Below are 27,051 nucleotides of genomic sequence, written 5' to 3' on the forward strand. Positions count from 1 at the left end.
TGTGCACATTCGTGACTGTTATAGTAAGTGTGTTTCGGCGATCAGATTGCTCTCACGCCTTGCAAAGAAAAATTGTTTTTTGCTTTTGTCAGCTTGTAACTCTTCGTTGTAGTTTGCGGTCTGTGCATGTACACTTGTCAGACTTTTGAAATGAAGCAGTAAAAATATAAGATATTTAAAACTTAATACCCACATTTTTTTCGTGGCAGTGGCCCTTGTAATTCTCGGGGCACTTACCGCATTGAACTGTTCGAAAGAATAATTTTGGTCTTCCCTACAAAATAGATTGATTCCTTCATGCTTGTTATATGCAACATGAAAATGGTGCTAGCACATGACAAATTGCTTTTATTCGCGTAGTAACTGCCAGCGTAGCTCTGAAGGTCGCTGTTTTTATTTCGCCAGTGGCATGTACCCTACAAGAATGACATGCCTGCCGAAGAAACATCGGTCAGTCGCGGAAAGGTGGGCTAGTTGGTTGTTCATCGTATATTTAAGAGACTTGTGATTCAGACGGGGACCAAAAAAGCACCCGTCCTGTCTTCTATTTCTTTGTCCCCGCTTGAAGCTTCAGTCATTTTATAATATGATGGTCGGTAATGTTAGAAATCTAATGTGGGCTATATATTGCAAGGTGTCTGTCGTCTAAGCAACGCAGCAATGGAAGTGGCATCCGCTTTAATTTCAATCGCTACTTTAATGAGCCGGATACTCGCTTTCAACGGTGAGGTGAGGGTAATTAACGTCGCGTCCCACAGAGCAAAAAAATCTGAGGGTTTGCTACCAACATTTCTGCAGCCCTTATAAGGAATGAGCTGTAGAATCATTTGCTATCCGCGAGAGAAAGAGAGAAAAAAAAACTTTTAATTAGAGTAGAGTGATCCGTAGGAGACGGGTGGTCGGGACCCCTAGTCCAGGGCTCCGCTGGCGACCGCAGACTTGCGGACTTGCTGTATGATCCAGGCTTGCTGGTCCAAGTTGTCGCGAGGAATTCACCACCTGCGGGAAAGAGTGCGAATTTCGTAGGCTCATAATTTTTTGGCTGAGAAAGCGACAAGACACGCACAAGGTTCTGGTGACCGATACTGCGCGAAATTTGACCCGTCTGAGCGTGTTTAAACCTCGGGTAGGAGCTGGTCCAGTTGCCTATGAATTGGGAATGCATGAAGAGCCGAGGGCGCCTGTCGATTTGTGTATGGCGTGAGGCCAATGTTAACCTCCAGATTCAGACTACACTGAACTATCTACTACTGCGACCGGTGAAAAGGGCAGCGGAGCGCCAGGAAAAATCTGCAAAATGAGTTCACAGCAGGGCTGCACAGCGTTCTCAGGAGCAGCTACTGTTTTTACCGCGGAATACATTCCGTTCTTAGTGCGAATGCACTACTACACAAGGTCTGACCGGCTCACCGAGTTGGTGTGAAGCTTGATCTTGAGGGTGACCTTGGCCAAACGATACATAAATAAAACAACTACTGCCAAGACCGGGATTCGAACCCGCGCCGGCGAGAACAGATGAGCTTCGCTGGCCTCCGCACGAGAGCACAATGCCATCGTCACAGCCGATCACGCCTCGTGTGAAACTGCAGCACACCCTCGCGCCGTGCATTTCACATCTTCGTCTTCATTAACTAATCCTACTATCGAACTAATATCGTCGCGAGACGTGCCGACGACCCACCAAAGCAAAGATATGCGCTAACCAGGCTAAACAGACGCTTTCGCAGGCCTACTCGGTTTAGCTACGTTAAAACCCTGTAACATTTTTTTCTTCTCATAACTGACGCTAAACAAAAATAAATCATGTTTGTCAACACAATGCATGGCTGCAGCGGTTATCAAAGCAACGAACACCATGGCGACACTGCAGCTGCTCGCATGGACAACGGTATAGCGGTGACCATGCAAAGAAAGGACAAAATTGATCAAACCCTTAGCGTGGATTATATACGCAAACGCCTGAGTATTAGATCAACACACAACAGTCAGTCTGTTTCCTGTCGAGCATTTAATTTCATAAATTTGCAATGAATTGTCGCAACAAAAGGACATATAATTGCAAGAAATAATAGAGGGAACAACCTGTTCCCACGAAACTGACAATTACCTCCCCGGTGGAGTATCCAAACATATTTTTCTCCTTTCCTCTATGCAGTTTCTCTCTCAATATATTATCCCGAAGCGACTTTGCCGAATCGGATCCAAAAGCAAAGTGTTCCCTTTTATACTTCCTGCATCTGTACACTTCACAGCAAAGCCTGAGGCTCTAAAAGAACAAATCTCTAGCAACTATTCAGAGCCTGGGAAAGTAAGTTCGCCTTTGGAACTATTATTATTTTAAACTGAAACATTGAATAAATAGCGGCTTTTATAACTCGACGCGTGGCAAGTGATTTAACAGCTGTTGGGGTTTTCTGAGTGCACCCGCTTGTCCCTCAAATTAATCTCTCAAAATACTGACCCTTATTGGCCATTAAGCTTATAGTAAACAATGGCGACGACGGTGATTCTTATATGATGTTGAATTTTATGGTCTCAACAGTAGCGCACTCCATGTGCCTATGCAGATCGCTCAACAGGTTGAGCCATGGCTCAGTCCATGGTTTCATATCCGTGCGTGGCTGCTTTACGGGGACTCTGAATTCCACAGGCGGTGCCACTCCGGATAAATATGACACTCTGGACGCGAAATTTTGGGTGAGCGCTGCACGAAAATAAAGCTCGCCTCATAGCTGATAGCACCTAAGCAAATTTGAGAAGCGCGAAAACTGTTCCGGTCAAAATACAAACCAGCTTTTCGGCTTTTCGAGACCGAGTCGAGCTCTCCATCAACGTGCACTACTAAAGCTCATGAGAGACAGCGCCTTAAAAAGCTTATCTCGCCAGCAGCACAAAGATCGTTATTGTAGGTACCTGACGCTGCACCGAACAACCTGTTCACGTTTCTTGGTGTCTGCATTTAGCGAAGCTTATAAAAAGAAGTAGAAATTTATTTCTGTCGAGGCTGCACGGGCTCGAAGAAAAGTTTCGTTTAGTTTATTGGGGTTTAACGTACCGAAGCGACTCAGGCTATGAGGGACGCCGTATTGAAGGGCTCCGGAAATTTGGACCACCTCGGGTTCTTTAAAGTGCACTGACATCGCACAGTACATGGGCCTCTAGATTTTCGCCTACATTGAAATTCAGCCGCCGCGGCCGGGATCGAACCCGCGTCTTTCGGGCCAGCATCCGAACGCCGTAACCGCTGAGCCACCGCGCAGGGCCTCGAAGAAAAGTGAAAATCGCTTGATGTCTGAGCTCTCGTTTGCAAGGCATACAGTGGTAACAAACATTTTTCACGCATATAGACATATGCAATCAAGCAAACATTTAAATTTCAATATAAAATCTACAATGTAGTCATATCATTAAAGAGGTCATAATGAACGTAGCGAAGTAATTACTAATGGGCAAAACATGAAATAGATACCGCTGTTTCCTAAGTGATAACAGGACATCATTACATAATTCCCAATCCATACGCTCATCACTCTTGTGCTAGAAAAGGTGCCATCAGAGTTGATATACTAACACTTTCTATATTTATGTTGAGATTATGGAGATAATTCTAGAGATAATAAAATGGCGATTATAATCTAATATTTGACGTCATCAAGTTGTACGCAGCAAGGAACCTTCCAAAATTTACGGTGACCTCTTCCTGCTTACCAGTTTATTCTCGGTATCAGTTACATGAGTACATTTATGTTCATCCAATAATCGCGTTGACCGCAAAGTTCTTTAGAACGTGACAAGGGTATAAGATGCATTGCCACGAAAAATGATTGTTCCGAGTTGAAAGGTTGTGCCGAGTTTGACTACAGTCACAAATTCGAACAGGTAATGTCATTTTGTAAATATTTCCCGGCAAGCCAGTGTTTCTAAATAATGATAATTTATTTGTTAATTTGCAACCCGCATAAGGAGCACTAATAAGCAATGCAGTGCTCATCGCCATACTAATTTTCAATATTGTGATATATATCTGTACATCTGTACTATTTTAGCGCACGAAACTGCATTTAGTGGTATTCACATGCAGACACAAGAGTTAGTGTTCAGAAAGTACCGTCAGGTTAGAAAATTCGTAACATTAGGCCTTGCACCGAGCTTGGCGGGCTGGTCTGGGCGATATTTAAACATAATGCCTGTTTATATTTTCGCCACTGCCTACGCCTGTAGAAATTAAAAAAAAAAGAAAAGCGTAGGTTAATTAAGGGTGCTATCTGGGCGAGTTGGTATTGATTCATGGTTCAAACAGAACGGGAAGAACACACGACAAACGAAGGAGCGCACACAAAACATAAGCGCTGACTCGCAAAAGGCTTTTTATTCAGGGGACGCGTTACTTATATGCTTTCTTTCCAGAAAACAAAATAAAGGCTACTATCATACACAAGCTTCGCCGTGGTGCAAGCGCACAGGAAGTTAGAAATATATGAAGGATCAATAGTTGATTTCATCCAGTGTTACAGATGGATCATCTATGAAGCCACTGAGTCATCGCTTCTAATATTTCACGCGTTAGATTGTTTTGTTTGCCCAGGACGACGGCGTTAGAAAATAGAGAAGTGAATATAGAGTTCCTGCAATGGCGGTCACGATTACGTAAATAATGCCCAAAACTAGAATTTTCGGAAGTTCGGAAGTTCATACACCCTCCCATCTGACCGATACAAAGCGGTCCGATAGTACAAGGAATCCGTCGTAATCATCATTAGCAGCCGAACTACGCCCACTTCAGGACAAAGGCCTCGCTCACATCTCACCAATTAACACTGCCCTGTGCCAGCCGTGGTCATCTTGTGTCAACGCAGAATTTATTGCCGCTTGTCTGATGCAATGCCAACGTGGAAAAAGGGGGAAGGACCTCTGTCAAGCTTCCGAGCTTTTAGTCCTGTCTCCTTCTATAATATAGAGAAAATAAAAGACTGATGGGTTGATTGATTGATTGATTGATTGATTGATTGATTGATTGATCTTATTCACGCAAGCTTCATAATCTCATCCGCCCACCTAACGTTCTGCTGGGGTGGCAAAAACGCTTGCGTCCTTTAGGAATCTAGGCCACTACCCTTAACGACCAACGGTCATTCTGTCTTCACATTACATGCCCTGCGCAAACCCATTTCGTGTTCTTGATTTTGACTAAGATACCTTTAACCAACCTTTGTTGCCTGACCCACTCTGCTCTTTTCGTGTCTCTTAACGTTACACCTAGCATTTTACTTTTCTTAGCTCACTGCCTTAATTGTCCTCTTAAGTTGAACCCTATCCGTTAGCCTCCGCGTTTCTTGCCCACAGGTGAGCACTGGTAAGATATCGCTGTTATATACTTTTCTCTTCAGGAATACGGTAAACTGCCATTCATGATCTGAGAGAACCAGCCAAACGTGCTCCATCCCATTTTTGTTCTTCCAGTTACTTCATTATCGTAACCGGGATCCGGTCATTACTTGCCCCAAGTATACGTAATCTCTTACAAATTCCAGCGCCTCGTTACGAATTGTAAACTGCTGCCCCCTTTCGAGATAGTTTAACAATGCTTTAGTTTTCTGCCTATTAACTTTTAGACCCACCCTTTTGCTCTGCCTATGTCACTGAGCATGGTTTGCTATGTATCCACAGAGTGACTTAGCAACGCAATGCCATCAGCGATTCCCAGGTTACTACGGTATTCTCCATTAACTTAATCCCCAGCTGTTCCCAATCAAAATATCCGAGTACCTCCTGTAAACAGCCACTGAATATGATTAGAGAGGTCGTGTCTTCCTTCCTGACGCTCTTCCTTATTAGAATGTTACTGCTGTCTTCATGGAGGACTATGGTGGCTGTGAAGCCGCTGCAGATATCTTCCAGTATTTTTAGGTAAGGTTCTTCTACACCCTGATTCCATAACGCGTACATGAGATGAGTTTCGACTGAGTCAAATGCTTTCTCGTAATCTATGAAGGCTCTATATAGGGGTTGGTTACATTCTGCACATTTCTCTAAGACCTGATTGATGGTGTTAATATGGTCTATTGTCCAGCATCCTTTCAGAAAGCGTGCTTGGTCATTTGGTTGAAGTAAGTCTCGGGTGTTCTGATTATATTAGAGATTAACTTGGTAAATACCTTATAGACAGCTACCAGTAAGCAGATCGGTCCATAACTTTTGAAGTCATTTACGTCTCCTTTCATACGGATTGATATGATGTAGCGTTTTTCCAAGATTCCGATATGCTCGATATCATAAGGCATTGCGAGAGGGCGGCTAATTTTTCTAGCACAATCTCCTTATTGGCCTTCAACAGGTCTGCTGTTACTTGATCCTCACCAGTTCCTTTCCCCTTTGCATTGCTCCTAAGGCTGTCTTACTTCCTTTTTCTTTACTGGCGGGATGTCCAATTGCTGCCCACTGCTCTCTCTCACACTCACGATTTGATGCATTGGTTACTGTGTAGATGTGTGTAATTCTTCGGCTACTGATTTTGCTCTCTTTGTCTCTTAGCGCATACATCAGATATTCACCGATGCTTAGTTTCCTCTTGAAAGCTTTTAGGCTATCTCCGTTCTTTAGAGCACGCTAGATTCTCTCCATGTTATACTTCCTTATGTCGGTTAACGTGAGCTTACCGATTAGATTTCACAGCTCAGCTAGTTTTGTTCTATCTGGGTGGTAAGATTCTTTCATGCTTTAGCATTTCTTAATCAGATCCTTCGCCTCCTGTGAAAGCTTGCCTGTATCCTGTCTAAATATCCCGCCGCCTACTTCTACTTCCCACTCCATAATGATAGCTATCAGCTAATCGTTCATTGTTTGAACATTAAGGTCGTCAGCCTCGATTAAAGTCGCATATCTGTTCTGTAGCGAGATTCTCAGTTATTCTACTTTTCCTCTTAGCGCTTACTCATTGATAGGCTTCTTCCTGGCTAGTTTCTGCCGTTCGCTCTTCAAGTCTAGGCTATTTTAGACCTTACAATCCTATGGTCGCTACATCGGAAATTCATGAGTGCAAGATAGCGTAGGCAAGGTATTCGTACTCCACCCAACATTACAGAGTACAAAGCAGTTCTTATGATTAAGGCATTCCTTCTTTTTCTTTCGGGTGGTTGTCGCCTCGCTTGCGCTTCCACTTGCCTACACATGGCAAGAAGGTTTTTTTTTTTTATTTTCGAGCTGAAAAAACAGCTGCAACGTTTTATCTGCTTGACACATTCTTTAAACCCTGTGTTTATGGATTTACCGCAGCTTTCTTTTTGATCCTCTCCCTGCTTTATTGACCTAACAACGAAGTTTATCGCCGGTTTTATAAATCAAATGCAACAGATAACCACTAGATTTTAACCAGGCAGCCTGACACGAAATGTTTTCATTGATTCTTTCATGACAAAATTTGTTAATGGAGGATTTTAGGAATGCCAGTATAATGGGATTTTTGACCACTTTTGTGTGATCACACTCTTATTGGAACCAGGGAAGTGTACACGGAGGGTTTCGAAGAGGAAGTTCTCTTGTGAAAGCAAGCCGTACCGCACTTTCTTTAAAGAACATTGAATACAGCTACTAACCTTTGCGTGATGTCTCCCTTATGAGTGAAGAATATGTAGTCATCTACATACTGAAAAGTTCTTAAAACTAACCATACACACCTACTATCTGTCAATCTGTAAACCTGGGCGATAAACAATTTAGCAAGTACCGGTGCTACTTTACATCCGATATAAACACTGTCCTTCTGCACAAACGAACTCCCCTTCCATTCAGTCACACTTAGAATGAGGTAAAAAAGACCTCTAGGAATAGGACACATATCTCACGATGAATTCTGCTTCACCATTGCGTTCAGAAATGCACATTTTTACGCTGTTCATTAGTTGACCGTGTTTACTTTATGCGTCGTCGCATAAAGTAAAAGCTCTTGTGCAGCGTGTGCGTTTCTTCATTTGTCGTGAGTTCAGTGTGCTCTTTTCGCGCTCATTCACCATGAAAAGCTGAAGTGTCTAAGCATACTGGGTGTGCACACGGCTGTCCTTCTGAAGAGCAGGCTCATTTGGTTCGTGAGCGTTTACGCTCGATGGAAAATACCGCAACTGCCGAGTTCCGCATGTGCTGCACCTGGGCTGGTGTAGGTATCTCAGGCGTCACGCAAAATAAACAGCCAAGATACAAGCGGCTCACACTAGTGGCGTGTACTAGTAGTGGCGACGAAGTAAACGAGTGAGCCACCGTGGTTCCAATGTATTGCCTCAAAAACAAAGTACTTGTGTGATTAGCTAAATAGATGACCAGTACTGTGTCGGCTACGATGGAATCCCGAAATTGACAAGTGACTACCTTGAAGTTGGGAGCAACAACGGTGTTTATCGGACGCTTCCGCTATTATATCAGTATCTGGGCTGCCAAGCTTGGACGCCGTATAGTTGCCAGACATACGCAAAGTGGTTTCCAGACCCGATACCATTGAATGTTGACAGCAAGAGATGCTCTCTGATCAGCACAGTATAACCACATTCACTTTGTTGTCTATCAACTTTTTCTTGACAGCCGTTTCACCAAGAAACTGATCGCGGCAGTGAGGTCGCAGGCCACTCGTCGCCAAAACAAATGATTCTTTCGAGGTGGGGCTCTCCACGTCGGCGCAATGTGCAATGCTTTACTTGGTGCAAGAGAGCGCGAGCGCATTTCCCAATTTGTAGAAATCTTTGCGCTGTTCTACATTGGCTCATCCTGGTCCGGTCACAAAGTCGGGGCACCAGTTCGCGGCACGAACACACAGGACGAAGCGCTTCGTCCTGTGTGTTCGTCCCTTTTCCGCATTTTGATAGCGCTCACCAATACCTTCAAGAATGTATTTCCAACTAGCCCAGTAGTAGCTCTTTTGAAGAAAGCAACCTGCAACATAACCAGTGTAAAAGATGCTGCTGCAGCACCGCCTGTACACTGTGCCCGCGTGAACATTCGCGAATTTACTGCTCACGTTTCAAGCGGGTGCCGGTTGCAGCCGTTGCCAGTATGCGCATCGAAACATTAATGTACGAACTTAGCAAAAGGTGCGCGATGGAACTCCCAAAAACTTGAACACGTAGCTCGTGGATGAACATAAGTCCACAGAGAAACGTTACCCGTTCAGTGGCACGACGTATAACATAGGTATTTCAGGAAAGCAGTTACGTGTACGGAACCAGCTTAGACGACATACATCTCGCTGCCCTTATTTCTTCCTCGTTCACGACCGTTAACTTGTGTGCAAGGTCACAAAATGCGCATAAGCACTGCGGATCTTGCTGCCTCACTCTGCATAGTTTTCTCGCTTTAAGCTCCGTCATACTGCTGGAAACCAGTGCTTCCTGAAATAATAAAAAAGAAAATAAAGCCGAGGCCTCCTTTCGTACCGAATTTTTCACCTTTCATGTTATTGATCGGAAGTTCCTTTTGAAGCTAGGTGTGGCATCACAGATTGCTTGCTACCTCATAGCACTGACATCCGACGCACGCGGAAGCTACCAATGTTGCAAGCGAAAAAGAAATGATCGACAAAAGAAAATGCTCACAAAATAGAGCTTTCAGTGCCTTCTACAAAGATGTCGGTCATATGCACATCTCTTATACCGCTTAAAGAAAAAAGATTTGTTTCGTTTGTGGATAATTCCGTTGCAACCGCCTCCCTCGAAACCCAGGAAATAACTCTGGTGGGCTAGCGGCCAAAAATGCATGTGAGAATTGGGATACAAGCTTGAAAAGTGTATAGGAGGACCACAAGCGTAGGTCTGGGAGAATGTCCACTATCCTGCAAGCCTGCGCTCAGCCAGCCACATAGAAAGCTCACGAAAACCCCTCTTACTCAGTAAGCCTTTTTGTCAACATATTTAACAGCTCCTTCACCACGTGCGATGAAGGACTTGGAAGCTGGTAACGAGAAACGTGAAAAGGAAAGCATGTTTGCAGTCGCTAGCTATGTAAGAGAACGCCTCAAGATGTCTGTACAAGATGAGCAGAACCCGCCATAGCCTCTACGAAAATGGCCCGTATAAATCCCACAGTTTTTTGGACTTAGGGCCATCTGAGAAGGCCGGTCGTAATCACGGTGAATGAATTTTGCCTGACATCATCCACATTTGCGAAGCCTGGCGCTCTCCATGCTGCCATTAAGCTTACTGAAAAACCCAGCACGGAGAACGTGCCAGTACAACCTTCGAGTTTGCCATCGAGTTACTAAAGTCACACCTCTTTCTAAAGCAGCCTGCCGACATCTGCAATCTCCGTTGTGCGGCAGACCTCATGAAAACGCGGTCTCAAATCAAAGAAGCTCATCACAGTGTTCACCTAAAAAGACAAGGCATTCTGGTTCCGGGGCTACCGGGACACTGTGTAGTAACTGTAGACTGCTGCTCAGAAGAATTCCCCCACCTGCCCACGAAGATAGTCAATATACCTATAGCCGTCCCGACCGGCATCGAGAACGCGTTGGTAGTCATTGCAAGTTTTCCATCGCTTACGATACACGTGTGGAACTCAAGAGATCACGCTACCTCGCGTCTACATTCTTGGGATCGTTAACTGTCGCTGCGTTTCTTATGTCATCTACCACAACGCGAAGCAAGATTGTGGGTTTGTCTTCGTCAACGCCATTTCCGATTCATGTGGGTATAACAAAACGACTTCGCATACAGTTTGTGTGTCTTTAGCTTTAGCGCGGAATAAGTGCACTTTCGGGAAAGTGCGGTCTGCACTTTCCAGCTTTGACAACCACATGAAGACAGAGAACAGCACTCCCGAACACTGGCCCCACCGACTGTAAGCCTTGAAAGCTTGCCATGCACTGCTCCGCCAATGCCTTCTCTATGTCAGTGCCAGTCACATCACATCAGTCGCTTCGCAATGGGTCCCCCTTGATCTCCCCTGTTCGTTTAGCCCTAGCGACGTGGCGCCACTGACAGGGTTTACATCACAGCGCGAGCTGCTGGAATGGCTGACGAATGACCCTCCAGAAAGCGCCGCCTCCTGAAAAAAAAAAATAAAAGAGGAGATACGTTTCTTCACTCATTCCCCTTCGTATGTCGCCAGGGATGGGGCGCTCTCTTCCGCTCAATGCACGTGCGAAGAAGCCGCGAAGGCTAGCGATTGGGAGTCAGGAAGAACGGGAAAAGTAGGAGACGATTTGATTTGCCTATACTTATTGACCTGGCTTGAACGAAAAAAGTGGTGGCACTCACTCAAATTACTTAGGGTGTCGTGTTTGTTTGGTGCACGTGCAGAAATTGCGATAGCGACGCTAGCCTCGTGCGCCCAAACTACATTATTCACTGTCTCTTCACCTTTATACCCCTTTCCCCTACAGCAGAGCGGGCGAAGTGTCCTAGTTACTCTCATCTTCTATTTAGTCTCCTCGCTTTCTCGGCCATCTTGCATCTTCCTCGGGGAGGTTCCCAGGTGAGGTAACTCCTAGTAGACCGTTACAATTCATTCTTCCTACCTGACTGTCGATATTGGATTGTGCATACATGCTGGAAATTACACTTTACTGTCGATGAAAGAGCGCGAAAACTGAAAATTAGTAACTATTATAAGCACCGAGATAAAATCCAAAGGCATTTTCTAGAATGGAACCAAGTGCAGTTAGCTGAGTTTTAAAGGCAGTTTTGTTCTACCAAGCTTTAATACGCGAGCAGTAGCGTAAAACAGTAAACAAACACAAATGTTATAGTGAAAAGGCGAGTTATCGGCTTTAGGTAGAATGTATAAGGACAAACTTGCTCTTAACAAAATAAATAATGAGCACATGTTCGTGTTTGGCTCTTTTTCTTCTTTCTATTTTCGTGTTTGATGCTACTCTAGCTCCGTTTTGTATCAACTTCGTGTTACTTTCGTGTAATTTCCTTGTATCGGGTCCGTTGTACCGTTGTTATGGTTTTTTTATTTCCGCGTATGCTTTTTTCGATATGCCCCCCTCACCTAATGCTCTTCGGGGCCTGCGAGGTACAAATGAATGAATGAATGAATGAATGAATGAATGAATGAATGAATGAATGAATGAATGAATAAATAAATAAATAAATAAATAAATAAATAAATATCAAAATGACTGCAACGGAACGGAGGAGATGGAGGAGGAAGCCAGTAGTAAATCCCAGTGAGTCGAATGGTATTGGGTTTTCCGGCGCATAACCAACTAAAGCCATCATGCGCCAAAACAGGGTTGGACCGAAATGGTGGCCAAGTGATTTGTGCATCCGCCTCATAATCGGGTTGTTCTGGGTTCGATCCCCAGTGGCGCCGGGTAACCACCGGTTTTTTAATGGGTACAAGATTTCACCTAGCCTGGTGCTCCGCTATTCTGGGGCGAAATGCTCGGAAAAATAGTCTTCGCCGAACTCGCTAGCCAATCCCCTCCCCCCTGTCACAATACTTTGAAGCATTTGTCGTTGACGTACTTCCAGCGCTTTTGATACTAATGACTACTTCGTATTTTCTAGAGATATCAGACAAGCAAGCAATTTCCAGTGCAGATTTAATAAGGCTCGCCTTTTATCCACTAAACAGAAGTAGTCCAAAGAGGAAAACAGAAAATAAAAATCCTAGATGTTCCAGGACTGGCAGCAAATCGTCATTTATGCCAATTAGACAGGCTTCCCTTCTTGTGACTTTATTTAACGCCGTCGAAATAGGGAGCTCAAAAACACAAAGAAAATAAAGGGTTTGTAAATATGTGTAGCATACCGTCGAGGAACAAAATTGCTCCAGGTAATTTGCCGTCGCATTTCCACTGCTCGAACGCATGTTGGCAGCGCGTCCTCAGACCAGCGGTCGCCGAGGCAGGTGACCCTCTCGATGGGAGGCTGCAGCACAGTTCCGTTCCTGCAGGAGAGCGTTATGCTGTCGCCCAAGTCGTAGGCGTCCTTTTTCCCTTCCACTTTGGGTCCGCCGGGCCAAGTGTCAAAGTTGCCGCAGCCTTCAATACCTGAAGGTGGAATGTCGACCACGAGATTAAAGACGCAACTTTGAAGAAGCTAATTGCCGATTGCATCACTTCCTGTCTAAATCACACCAACCTGCAGGGAGGAGCCCCGCACAAATCTACATTGAAAATTATTGAGCTTGCGAAAGCTGCAGGACAAGAAACAGAAAAATCGGCCCTGATGTTCGATACAGCCCTTTGCATATAAACTACACTTAATACAATCATCGAATCGAGAAGTATTCTGTGAAAACCAAACCACGTCGGTGTGGGACAGAAAGACACTGCAAGGCACATCCGTATCTTAAAGCTGGTTTTCACGAGAAGCGAAAACAAACAAACGTGTTTCAAACGTCATCAGTGTGTGTGTGCTGGGGGCTGGGGGGAGGGGGGGGGGGGGGCTTGTAGACTTAATAATATACCTATAATTCTGTTTTGATGCAAATATATCGCCTTCCTAAAACTCACTTCAGGGCAGGGCCCGCAACTAAAAGATATCCGCACCACTCTGAAATGTCGCCATCTGAGATAGAGACGGCATGAAATATGCCCACTACACTAGATCATATCTGGGAGCTTGGTAATGTCGACCGATGCACTTCGCAGGCTGGTGCACGGCCTCTTTCAGAAATTCTTGATCTAAATGTTTTGAGACATTCAGAAGCGTAAGCAAACCCTCCTGAATACAACCGCGAGCGAACATCGTGGTCAAGAATATTCGTGCAGTGCACATGCCCCCCGAGAGAAGGGAATAACACAAGTTACACAGCACATGCTTTGTAGCTGCTTTGTAGCTTCTACGGTGTCCATAGGCATTATATCACCAACCACTGCGTGTTCAAGCTTCGAGCTAGCGGAAAGGGCCTCGCTCCCCCGTTTCCGCTATACTGTTGCACCGCTACAGCGCTCACTAAACCCACGAAGGGAGGGCAGCGGCTCGCAGCAAGTGAACAAGCCTCCAAGTTCACGAAGGAGACCTTTATTGACGTCTTCTTCCAGTGGCGCTTGATATCCCACAACCAGCCTGTCGCGGGACGCGCGAGACACAGACTCCACTGGGCACACAGGATGATGCAGACAATGGATGTCGCTAACACGCCGGTGTAGGAGCAGGACACCCGCGGCTATGCTGTGACCTTTCTTGCGATGACCACTGAGTTGGGTCGTGACAGGGTGGGCAGTCAGTGCAAGGTATACGCCTGTCGTAAGTAGCAAGAAGCCGTGCAGACAAGCTTGAGCCGCCGTGGGTAGCAGGACCCCGTGGAGGCAAACTCGAGTATGTGGAGGTTCGAACGGATCCCAAGGCGCCGGCAGGCTAGAGGAAGCGTATGTACATTGCGCTTTCTTGCAGGTGCGCACCTGGATCATCGTGGTCAGAAATGCTGTCGAAATTGTCCAGTGGAGACGGTTCATCGGGCCCCCGAAGCGCAACTGTACCCGAATAATCATTATCATCAGCTTGACTACATCCACTGCAGGACAAAGGCGTCTCCCCATATTTCTTCAATGAGCCCTGTCCGGCCGCGCAATGGTGATGCCGGCCCACCAGGACTCCCACAACTTGCAACGCGACAGCAGTATTCTTTTGCCGCTCCTGCAATCAAATCTCCTGCACAACGTAAGCTTGTATATGAGATTTCTCTTGGACCTAAGCGACCAGCCACGGCACTAATAGGGTCGCTCGTTTTTGTACGATGAATGATGCCGTGCTTCTTTCTATGGTGTGTGCTTATTGTTGCCCTTGCTTTCAGTGCGATTTTTAGCAGTTTTAAAGTTTGGCCGTGTTCTTTCTTGGCTTTTATTTTCTCACCATAAAGAAATTTGAATTTTACATTGCTTACCTTCAAATATAGTTCCTTTGTTTCGCTTTGGGTGTCTGTTTTCGTTGGCACCGATGCATTCTAGGTTGTTCTTTGAAGAGAAAGTTTTCCCATGTTCACTGCTTTATGCGGGTGTAGTGTTGGTCTCGAAGTGTCACTCGAGCTGCAGCTTTATTCCTTACCACAGCTTCGCTCGAAAATTTTCAGTTGACTTGTGGCCATGACTTTTCTTTCGCTTCAGTCACGCGTTTTTCATCAGCAGTGTTTTTTGTGTGTCTTTTTGCTTTTTAGTTTTGGTTTAGTTTTGTCCGTTTGCTGTGTTCATCTGGCCGGATATTCATCTTCTTAAATAAGGGTGCGCGTCTTTTCGAAAGAAAAGTTTTTAGTTCACCTCCGCATCCTGTCGTCCTCCTCGTTCCGTTCTTTCTTCCCCTATGGCCTGCAAGCATGGTACCTCTATAGTTGCTGTTGATTTGTATAACGCTGTTAGGAGAATTAGAACTGAACAATAGCAGAAATTTTTCAGTAAATATCAGTAGAGGTCCAGTCCACCACGTTTCTTCGTACCCTCACTCACTTGTACTGCCGAAAAACTCTCAGAAAGTGTCACTAAATAATGTAATTTGTTCCTTTGTGACTTTTATCAGCGGCGTAATCTTCAGACGTGCACTATGTAGCAAACAAAACTTTAAGACAGCTATTTGAAAGAAGAGAAAATAGCCCCCTGCTGCCAGTTCTGTATGGCGTAAGGGCTCGTGTCCCCCTCTTTTGGACAAAAATATTAGATGAGCAACGTATCACCCTTTTTCTTTTTTGGCATGTAATAGTTGCACTGTCAACTTTGTCACCCCGTAACAGCTTCGGCGAGCGCGGCTTCGGCCGCTTATCTGTTTTTTGAGCAGCGTCCGCTCCGGCGGACGCAGTTGTTGCTGCGACGCGCGTCTTTTCTTTCCTTTTTCTCTTTCCTCATATCTTTCAACTCTCTTCTGTCTGCACGTGGCAGCGGTGGTGGCTCGGATCGAGCCAGTAGGCAGGCCCGTGCAATTTCCTTTTCATCCTTCTCTTAGTCACAACAACACAACAACACAACAAAAAAAAGGTGCAGCCATTACGCAACACAGTATACACTAACCTTCATCTAGTAATAGCTGCAAAACCATTTTATTTGATACTTTTTTGCTTACGAAGCCCGAAATTATGCTATATATATTTTTTTTCTAGTTGTAAGTGTCTATATGAACAGCCAGTATATGCTCTATAAAACAAAACAATTATTCAACTGTTGAAAATGCCCGATAGCGAAGCTGAGGGCCGAAATAGCTGGGGTTTGGGGTGAAGGAAAGCAGAAAAAGAATTACGGGTTGAAAATGGGCCAGTTTGAAAAATATTGTAAATTGAGGGGCATGTGGGACGCTGTATTGGCGGATTTCAAATTAATTTTGACTGTCTGAGGTTCTGAAACGTCCGCTAACGTTGCACTACAGACAGGCGTTTTTGTATTTCGCCTCCACTGAAATGCGGCCGCCATGGCCAGAATCGGACACGCGACCATGGGATGGGCACTCGAGCGCGAAAGCCACTGAGACACAACTGTGGGTTCAAAAAAGACAGCAGCCGCGCGGGGAATGGAACCGCGGAACTTTCCATCGGGGACCGGAAGGCGCAGCTCGCGACTACGCCAGGTTTTGCTCTCTTTTTTCTTAAACATGGCATTCGACTACTTCCACTTGAGTAAGGTAGCCTCCGGGACGTGCCTCGAAAGGCCGACTGCCGTGGCCCCAATTGCTAATCTTATCCCGGTTTTGTGGACCAGGGCCTACGCCCTGGCGCGGACTGTCGGCAAACTGCGTCTACCAGAGAGATGGTGCACTAGTGAAGCTTTGCCGTCCGATTTCACTCGGGGGAGGAGCGATGCCCAAGTAACCGCATAAGAATTGTTGGAGACCACTTGCAATGTTGGTGGCCTCTGACTGTCATCTTAGAGATGCGCATCTGCCGCCTCGTATGCTGCCCGGTTACCCGTGTTGTAATTATTATGGCCGAGTGTCCGTGTCCACTTTATGAACAGCGCCGGTGGTCCGGGCTGTCTTGTACAGTGTTGTGACGCTGAGGTCAAGTGATGTGATGTATCAACAAATGTTGAGTTCCTTCACAGCCGTCATACAGTCAGTGCATATGTGGACGGTCGACTTAAAGGTGCACTGAAGAGGAATCTGAACTCGTCTTTTTATTTATTTATACATACTGCAGCGCAATTATATGCGCTATGGCAGGAGTGGGAAAAACAAAAAGCAAAATACTAAAGGTAACAAAATACAACAAAATGTACAAAGTGAGCACAATAAAGTTCAAAACACACAAAAAGTAACAAACAAAAAAGGAACTGTTAATGACACGGTAGGAATATTCAGATATTATGTGTCTTCCATGGCAGTTATAAAACTTTGAACTGGAGATGAACGAATGGATCCAGGTAGAGAATTCCAGGCTTCTATTGAACGGGGGAAAAACTGAATTTGAACAAATTAGTACGTGCAAAATACGGTACAAAATTTAGCTCGTGATGACTTCTTGTAGATGATAATGGTGCAAAGTTAATGTAGTGGTTAACTGAGAGCCTTACCGAGGAATTGACGATACAATGTAAGAATTTTAATGATTCAGTGTGGCGACGGGCGGAGAGCATGGTTAAATTCAATGAGAGAAGTGTAGAAGAGGGTGAGAAATCGTGATCATAACGATGACATATAAAACGCACAGCTTTTTTCTGGACTGCTTCTAACATGTTAATTTCAAACTGCTTGTACGGGTTCCACACTACAGCTGCGTAATCAAGAACAGGGCGGATTAAAGTTTTATACAGCAGTAAATTTGTGTCTTTTAGTGAATTTGGTAACATGCGTCGTAGATAACCTAGTTTTTTTAGTGCTTTATTATATACGTAAGCAATGTGATTAGACCATGACATGTTATGCGTGAATATGATACCAAGATATTTATACTGAGAAGCCCTATCTACCACACGGCCATTGAACGAACAATTATAAAGGGAAACTGAAGACTTGTTACAAAAAGACATGAGGATGGTTTTATCAAAATTAATTCTCATTTGCCAGGTGCTACACCAACTACAAAACCTATTAAATGACTCTTGCAGATGACGATGATCATTAGGGCCATTAATTACTTCGTATAAAACACAGTCATCAGCGTAAAGACGAATGTTAGAAGAAATGTTATGTGGCAAGTCATTTATATATATTAAAAAGAGTAGCGGTCCGAGGACGGAACCTTGAGACACTCCTGACGTCACATCAACAGCAGCGGAATGAGAAGAATTATAAGATACGAACTGGGAGCGGGATGAGAGAAAGCTAGAAATCCAATCAACCAAGTGAGGATTGTTTAGTACAGCATTTAGTTTAGCAAGAAGTCTGGAATGTAGAACAGTATCGAACGCTTTCGAGAAATCTATAAAAATGGCATCAACTTGGTTGCCGATATCGAGGTTAAGTAATATATCATGAGTGAATTCTGTTAATTGTGTTACCGTACTAAAACCGCGCCTAAACCCATGCTGAAAGTTAGATAGCAAATTACTGGATTCAAGAAAAAGCATGATGTGTTTATGAATGACGTGTTCCAACATTTTGCATGATTGTGATGTCAAAGAAATCGGTCTATAGTTAGACAAGCACTGCATATCACCGGATTTATAAAGAGGGAGCACTTTGGCTAATTTCCATGAAGAAGGGACAGTAGCAGATGATAAGGATTTATTGAATATGATGGACAGGTATTTCGATGACCACATGGAGTAACGAACCAGGAACGCATTGTATATTCCATCTGGACCGGTACATTTCTTAACATCGAGGTTTAGTACAAGATTTAGGATACCATCAGGGTTTACCACAACATCACTGATTGCTAAAGAAGAAATTATATTGGTGAGCGGTGGAATGACATTGTTATCGGGAACGAACACTGAGTGAAAATATTTGTTGAAAGCATCTGATATTACTGCCGGCTCACTGATGACGTCATTATCTAATATGAACGAAGTGGATGAAGTATCGCGAGGTAAGATGGATGACCAAAATTTACGGGGGTTAGTTCTTAACAGATCGCGCAGGTGGACACGAAAAAAGAAATCTTTGGCCGTATGCGACTTAAGATTAAATTCTTCTTTCGCCTTGTCAAATCTGTCCAAGGTAATGGGATCGTTGCTTCTTCTAGAACGCCTTAGCCTACGAACGCAACGAGATAAATGCAAGATGTCTCGAGTCATCCAAGGAACATTAGTATTTTTTTTTCTTAGTTTTAAAAGGAACAAAGCGTTGGACACAATCGTTGACAAGACATTCAAAGTAATTAGCAAGAAAATTTACGTCTTGGCTTGCTGAGAAAGCAAAGAACGTATCGAAATGATCAGCTAAAACATCAATGATGGAATTGTCGTCAGCACGAGTGAAGTCAGGAAAAGTAGTAAACAAATAGGGTGATTTGGAGACTGGACATGAGAGTGAAACTAACACGCCTTTGTGGTCTGACAGTCCAAATATTACTTCGCAAGAGAAGGAATTTTGGGCCAAAGAAGCGCTTAGAAAAACTAAGTCGAGAATGGAATTCAGCCTAGTAGCACTAGATACAACCTGAGTTAGTCCAAACAATAAGGAGATGTTTATTAGTTCTCTACAAATTGCAATGTCACGACCAAATGCAGATAACGAAGGCCAGAGGATGCCAGGAGTGTTGAAGTCTCCCATGCAGATAAATCTTGATGAAGCAATGTCGATATTGCTCATGAAATTTGCGACAGCATGAAGGATATGAACGGAAGAGCCAGGTGGACGATAAATAACACTGATTATGATACTATAATTGTTTAGATAAACTGTACACCACAAGGATTCTGTGTCAGGGGGAGAAGGTAACAGTGAGAATCGCAAATCCGATCTGATCAGCAATGCCACACCTCCACCAGTACTGCAACTTCTGTCTAAGCGCACGGCAACAAATCTTGGTGGAGTGAATTCGGAGTCGTAAGTTCCACTATGCAGCCAGGTCTCCGTTATGCCAATAATATGGGGAGAGTGAATAGAGATAAGGGAAAGTAAATGAGGAAATTTTTTAACAATGCTGCGAACATTAATGTTTAAGACGACAAGCTTATCAGGACGGCCAGAGCTAAGTCAGGGAGACGATGATGCGGCAGTCCAGGACGCAGGCCCAGAACAAAGAGGATCATTATACGCTTTTACCAATGAATTAGAACTTTCATCCCAATTATAACGAACCTTGTCAATGAAGGCATGAGCGAAGCTTAACTTCACGACAGAACCGTTTTCTCGAAAAGACACTGAAGCGTCCCATATCTTTTCCCGAATGGACCTAACCCTTGCAGACGAGTTCAGATTCCTCTTCAGTGCACCTTTAAGAGGGGTAGGGGGTAGACTGTACTTAACGCCCACCTAAATGGCGTGATATAGTTACGGTATAGTCAGAGGACCTCATAATCTCCGCGAGTGCGCTTCGGTGTGGTCTTAAGGCGAGATTTATAGATAATTTTTGGAGATAAGTGGTTGGAGGACGACTTTTAGATGTGCGCAATGCATTCCCCTTTTCATTTTAACTGCAGGAAAGAGGGAGTCAGTGTGGTTCTTCAATATAACATCTCCCACTTAGGTGTGTATGGGTTGACTGCCTCCCCTCCCCACATGATCCCCTTCATAAGCCCCTGTGTTCTCTTGTCCAGGCATATGGGAGGCAGTGATGGTAATATGCACATCTTCGACGATGAAGCCCTTCTGTGGGGTGAAGACGGAGGAATAACGTCTGCTGCCTTTGCTCGCGCTTCGAATGGTTCTTGCGCGCTCGCCTCGTGAGCTCCAGGTGCCGCTTCTTCTCTCCTGTTCTTTCCATTCCTTTGAAGATATTGGGCTGATTCGGTCGTCAGACACCTAACTTCTCAGCTCTATACGCCAAGAGCACCTGCTACTGCTGGTAAGAAAACATAGCTCGTGTTTTGTTTCTCATTCTAAATTACGTGCGTGTCTGAACTGAACGCAGAAATTTATGTTCCGTCTGCCAGTGTGTTCATGATTTTATGCACGTGAAAGTTCACCTTATTTTGAAAAGCCCATCTGGATCATGTGGGAGGATAATGATGGATAACTTCCTTCACATCATTGCGAGAGCACTTCGCCTAAAAGAACCGATTTGCTCTAGGAACTCTTAGTAACGACCTGTAAAAGATTAATTGGAATGACTTACACTTCATATGCGGCGGAATAGCCCAGGAGTCATCCTCGAGGCAAGCTACTGCGCTTCCATTCCCGACCAAGGTGTAGCCTGAGCCGTCGCAAAACGCCCAGAAGGTGGAGTTTTGGCGTACGTAGATCGTGCTGGCATTAATTACCAGTCCAGGAGGAGCCACCTCGAAAAACTGTTCCAACGAGCAACCGCGGCTGACTGTAACGACACAAAATGGTTCTGATTACAATGTGACGAAGCTCTATCATGAAAAAGAACTATGGTTGGTACACACAATAAACACAATTTATTGCTATTTAGTCACGAAATTGTTGAACGAATGCATTCGCATAAGTAGCGCAGTATAACCTGGCTTTGGAAGTACTTTTAAACAAAGATTAAAATATTTCGGCTGTCAAAGGCTCGCCCTGCGCACGACAGACCGTACGACAGCCCATGCCACAACCACGCTTTTGACGGAGTCGTCGTTCCAACCCATGGCGTACAGACGCTACAGGGGGGGGGGGGGGGGGGGGGTCAGGAACGAAGTGGGTGTCAGTCCTTTCTGGGCCAGTTAAGGTTAGGAAGCCCTTAGTTTCTACTATATTTCTATCTTTTATCTTTTTGCCGTACTGTCGGTTAAGTGATTCTTTTTTATCTTTTCGCTATTTTCCTGGTACATGTAATTATAGCAGAAACGCCTAGCTCGAAGTGAAGCCGAGCATTTTTCTCTCAACCGTGGTTTAACAGGCAATGTACCGCCATGGAAAAGGAAGAAGACACTTTTTGCTGACGATCATACTGACATACTTTTAACTCTTTTTAAGACGACCTTACCTTTCCCTCCACAGTATAAGGAACGATAAACAGCAACCGGTAACATGACATCAAGAAAGTCTTTCCTGAGTTGTTTACGGGTCACAGAACTTAGGTATTCCAGCGAGAAACTAGCCTTTATTATAATAAAATCCGCCACAACTTCGCGAAAAAGGCAGCTCAGCCTTCTGCGCTTGATGTTTCCATCTAGGCGACAATAAAAAACCAGGTAAGTAATGAGAAACTCAAGCAAGACACGCCACCGTAATTCCCGAGGACGCGCGTATAGTCTTGATACCAAAGAGTGGTTACCCCCTGAGACTGCTTTCAATGAAGTCGTACTGGCCATTAACCCTTGCCAGTACGGATTACAAGGTTTTCATAAAATTCCTAGAAAAGCGTTCACATCCTCGACTACCGCTGGGACGAGCGTCGGTGCTTTTGAAGACATATAAATCTTTTCATTTTGAGTTCCGTGGTGAGCCCCGTTATCAGCACCGCTCACGTGACCATCACCAAGCACGTAACCTTGCGCTAGTTGCGATCGTTGCGGCAGTCCAGGTTGCAACAAAGCCTTTAGGTCTTGCTAACAGAGTTGCGATCCAAGCTCATATTGTTTGCTTTTATATTTACTTCCTATGAGACTGCTGCGATCGCACTAAAGCTTACGAGAGAATAGAATCAAATCGTTGCTCGTAATCGTGAGCTTTGCATACAAATCGAACAAATTCCATGCTGGTACAACCTGAAGCATGCTGCAATGACACGTGGCCTATTTCCTCACATCCGCTTTCCGCTTCGTATCCGGCGTACAGCATATCCAGTGATACAAGAACATGTGTGCACCGCACGGTAAGCTACCGCTCGGTCATTCAGACTGCCAGCATTCCAGGGCAGTAAAATCTCATGCACTGTACAGAATTGGTTGCTAAACACTGGAACTGCGGTATTTTTTCTCGCGTTCGTACTAGAATATATAAAAAAATGCCCAGGTTATCACACAACGTGATACGACAAATCTACATCATTAGAATTTGTTGCAAAGAAGGCTGATTTATCGCCGACAGCATTAAAATAGATCACTCTTGTATATTTGCACTTATTTGCACCGACTGCACGTATACACCGATGGCTCACTGACTCCCTCCAGTTCCTCGGGCTCCGTGGTCACCCCCGTAAACCATAGTTAAGAAAGTGAAAGCTTCACACCAGACTTCATTGACTGGTGCAGAACTTTCCGCTATTTGTGTCGCCATTAAGCATATAAGTGAAGAAACACCCCAGCAATGGTCTGTTTTCACTGATTCAAAAGCAGCCTTCCAAGCCTTACAACCCAGGACGCTGGGTAGTCTTCAGGGACCCGCATGGAGTGCTACAAACCTTGTTCAACCTACTGAAGAGAACAAATCAACACGCAATTTCTCATGGCATTGGCTACCTGCACCACTTTGCTGTTGCTGAAGGCCACTGCATAACTTTTCAACGCATTCCATCTATCTGCGGCTTCCTGGCCAATAAGAGATAATATGAAGCGGACCGCAAAGGTTTACAGCACCGTAACAACAAGTGCATCTTCTTCACAAAATCAGATGCGTCCCAACTCGCCTAACGATAAACCCAGGATGAAAACAACCGCCTCTGGAACTCACCAAGTCATCATTACTCCTTTCTCCAATCCATCGACCCACGGCTAAAACCAGGACTACACCTCGGGCTTCCGCGTCATCTAGAAATAAATTATCATCGCCTTCGTCTCAAAGCTGTATTTATGAAGAGTCTACGAGATCGTTTCAAGCATGCAGAAAGTCCGTATTGTGACAACTGCGCCTCAATTGAGACTGTACTTCACTTTCTCTTCGAATGTCCACCGTACGCCAACGAAAGTGCGCACTATAAAAATGCATGCAGTCCGTCACTCAAGTGTCCCTTACAATGACTCTATATTAGGTCCTTTAGCCTGCTGCAGAGAAGAGCGACGTGCAATGATAGTCTTATTTACCTATTTAAAAGTTATTGAAGTTTTAGACATACTCTAAGTTATCTCCAGCAACAGTTCAGTGCAAAATATACCCTGGAAATGGAATGCACCACCGTGCGCAAACTTTCTCTTCCTCTTTGAAGCAACTGTTCCGTAAACAAACAACCACTGTTTTGTGCAGCTGCTGTTATGCTGTTGGGAGTTTAAGAACTATCGAGGAGAAAAGTCTCCAACAGTGCGTCAGCCGCATATGAACAATATAGCTATTCTTTAAGGAGGTGGCTCGAGACCACCAGTGAAAGTAGGACTAACGTGATGTATTCGGGCCCGCTGAAATGAGATGATCGTTTACTAACAAGGCACGTACGCACCAAGATAGCTTTGTTCCGTGTCCAGGGGTCTGTTGTCCTCGATAGTACTTTTACCAAATGAAGGCTCAACGGCATGACAACGCAAGTTGAGCTGCTCGTGAACCTCGCTCTCCGTCCTCCCCTTCCTCAGTCTACATCCTCTCCTTTTAAAACAGAATGAAACTTCAAGCGCTTCCACAGGCTGCTATTGCTAAACATTCCTCAGTTTTGGGGGGAAAATACCATGAGCTGCTCTCTGAAATACTGCTGCATAGGCCATGTCCCGCATCGCGTAATAAATCGCCTTTCGTAATAATTTCAGCATTTTCTTCGGATGAACAGTAATTAGTTAAAAAAGAAGGACGCAGAGTTTGACACAATTTCGCAATGGGCAAATTGCCATATATGCAGAAGGTCATTTTCTGCGTCCAAACATCCGTGGGAGTCCTCATAGCCCCCCTGGCGCACTTGCGCAGCGGTTAAGCGATGCGCCCCTGCCCTGCATCGGCAGGTGCTCCCAACGGTGGGCCATGTGCGATCCAGGTTGCTCTTCACTAGCGACCAATCGTTAACTGGCACCAGCCACGGTAGACATGCTCCCTATCCGGTGGGCAGGTTGTCAGGACGCCGCAACGTCACGTGTCCTAGGTTGCCCACCTGCCTCCAAGGTTGCTCTTTGGGGGCCACCTGCCAGCTCTCCCGAAGGTCATGTTGCATACACGGCGATCCCCGGCTTTACCTAGCACAGTGAACCTATCGCTTCAAACGTAATTGGTTTTATCAATATCAACGTGCCAACGCGAGTACTAGTTAGCACCGGTGCCAGGAGGATGGATTCAATGCACCTACTTACTTTCGCTGCACCAGGGCTCTGGCGGTTCCCACGCGCCGTCCTGGCAGCTCAGCGCTATATCTGATCTGCTTGTGTGTCGAAGCGACTTTTCTCTGAAGTGATACCCGTCAACGCATTTCACGACGAGGCTGTTGTCGGATTCAGTCACTTGGGTACCAGGTTCCACTGGCGGCTGAAAAAAAAGTGCAAGAGAATACAACAGCAGGCGTATTTTCTTGTATCTGCGTTCATGTCAACGCATCAAATCAAAAACTTTACGGCTTTCTAAAAAAATTTGGCAGAGACACTTTAGACTGCGCATGTGTGAGTATGCGAAAGCATTAAAGTGCTACGTCATGTTCGATTGTCACGCGAATGCGCTTAGCATGCACTGCGAAGCGCCACCGTGGTGGCTCAGTGGTTGACAAGGTAAGTTGCTGGGCGAGTTGGTTCCGATATTCCATGACAACAGCACAACGAACGGGACAAGAAGAAGGACACAGGCAGAGACACAACACAGCGCTGACTTACAAACTTGAATGTGAATGTTGACACGCGTGTGCTTTAATTTGTTTTTATTTATTTTTTATTTTTTGAAATTTTTCCGCGGCATGACTTGTGTCTATTACGTTTCATTTTTAACCGCCTGCTAGGTACTTATTCCGGCTGGCAGCTAATAAAGATTTCAGTTGTAAGTCAGCGCTGTGTTGTGTCTCTGCCTGTGCCCTTCTTCTTGTCCCGTTCGCTGCGCTGTAGTCATGTAATGGGGGGCTCAGTGGTTATGGCGCTCGGCTGCTGACTTGAAAGATGCGGGTTCGATCCCGGCCGGGACAGTCGAATTTCGATGAAGACGAAATTCTAGACGCCCGTGTACTGTGCGATGCCAGTGCACGAAAAACAACCCCAGGTGTTCGAAATTTCCGGAGCACTTCACTAAGTCGTCCCTAATAGCCTGAGTCACTTTGGGACGTTAAACCCCCCTATACCTACACCACAACCAGAGAGCAGCACATTAATCAGTACACAGAGCGCCTCTCGCGAGTTGCGCACTCACTACTCAGTATATAGTTCTTTTGTACCTAGCGATGTGTATCCTACGCAGCTGCAGGTAGCCATAGTGCAATGCATGTCCCCTTCAGCTTCGCGATATTCACTGAGAGGAGTGATAGAGGCCTCCCCTCCCGCGAATGTAAACTTTAAAACTCTGAAGTGTGACAATATTTTTGTGCTTGCTAACCTTTGTATATCATTCACAACCACACTCTCAGCATTCTTACATGATTCTCTCTGAAAAAGAAGAAAAAAGAATCCATCATTTCAACAAATTGCAATAAGTAAAGAAAAAGTTACAAAAATAAAAACCGCTGATGTCTCGTTATCAGTTAAGGATTTCTCTTGATTCTACTCGCCGTTAATGTTTCCACGAGAAGCACTACATAAATGAAGCTGGAAAGAATGTTCACCCATGTCTGTGATCTGTGAGGCGTCTTGCGTAGGACTTGTGAACCGGGGCCAGGACTAACGACACATTTGGCTGAAATGAAAGGTGATCATTACAGCTCGGTACACCAGGGATTCATCGAAGTTCATGCATTCTTAAAAGTAAATTAATCGCTAGGTTCCATCATAGCAGATCATGTTAAATTCACAGAACGCTGAGTTCGTTACATTAGGCCTCGGTAATGCTCTCTATCGAGAGAGCAGGACGCGTCCACTATACTGGCCTTCATTCTTTTGTCATTGTGTACTGTGATATCAATCAAAAGCCTGCTCAGTGTTTACATCTACATGCACTGACAAAAGTTGACTTGGACTGGTTAGGCTGCGTATGATCAAAAAGATGGAGCACACGAAGCTCTCCGGTGTCACAGAACCTATAATATGATTCCCAAAAGGAAAGGAGAATAAGACAAATAAACGAAATTAGGAAAAATGTTAGTTTTACTACTGTGAACAGATAGCAGAATTGAATTTGGTGTTGCCCGTCTGCATCATCAAGGCGAGGAGAGGTACTCTTGAGG

The 27,051-nt window shown here is 44.9% G+C and overlaps 1 protein-coding gene across 3 annotated transcripts in view; it reads right to left on the reverse strand.

Moving 5' to 3' along the window:
* Nucleotides 1-850: 850 nt before the first annotated feature.
* Nucleotides 851-27,051, reverse strand: part of LOC149352618 (protein lev-9-like) — a 75,535-nt gene continuing 49,334 nt past the window's right edge. For all 3 annotated transcript variants that reach the window (XM_089581815.1, XM_089581816.1, XM_089581814.1), the window contains 5 exons: nucleotides 26,494-26,564; nucleotides 25,052-25,223; nucleotides 21,076-21,273; nucleotides 12,742-12,982; nucleotides 851-999 (listed from right to left, as the gene is read on the reverse strand). In XM_089581815.1, the coding sequence (XP_089437941.1) occupies nucleotides 993-999; nucleotides 12,742-12,982; nucleotides 21,076-21,273; nucleotides 25,052-25,223; nucleotides 26,494-26,564 (689 nt within the window). In that variant the 3' untranslated portion in view covers nucleotides 851-992. The remainder of the gene's footprint in view (nucleotides 1,000-12,741; nucleotides 12,983-21,075; nucleotides 21,274-25,051; nucleotides 25,224-26,493; nucleotides 26,565-27,051) is intronic.

The sequence above is a fragment of the Amblyomma mixtum genome, chromosome 3, assembly GCF_055824585.1.
Source record: "Amblyomma mixtum isolate Tamu chromosome 3, ASM5582458v1, whole genome shotgun sequence".
Lineage (NCBI taxonomy): Eukaryota > Metazoa > Arthropoda > Arachnida > Ixodida > Ixodidae > Amblyomma > Amblyomma mixtum.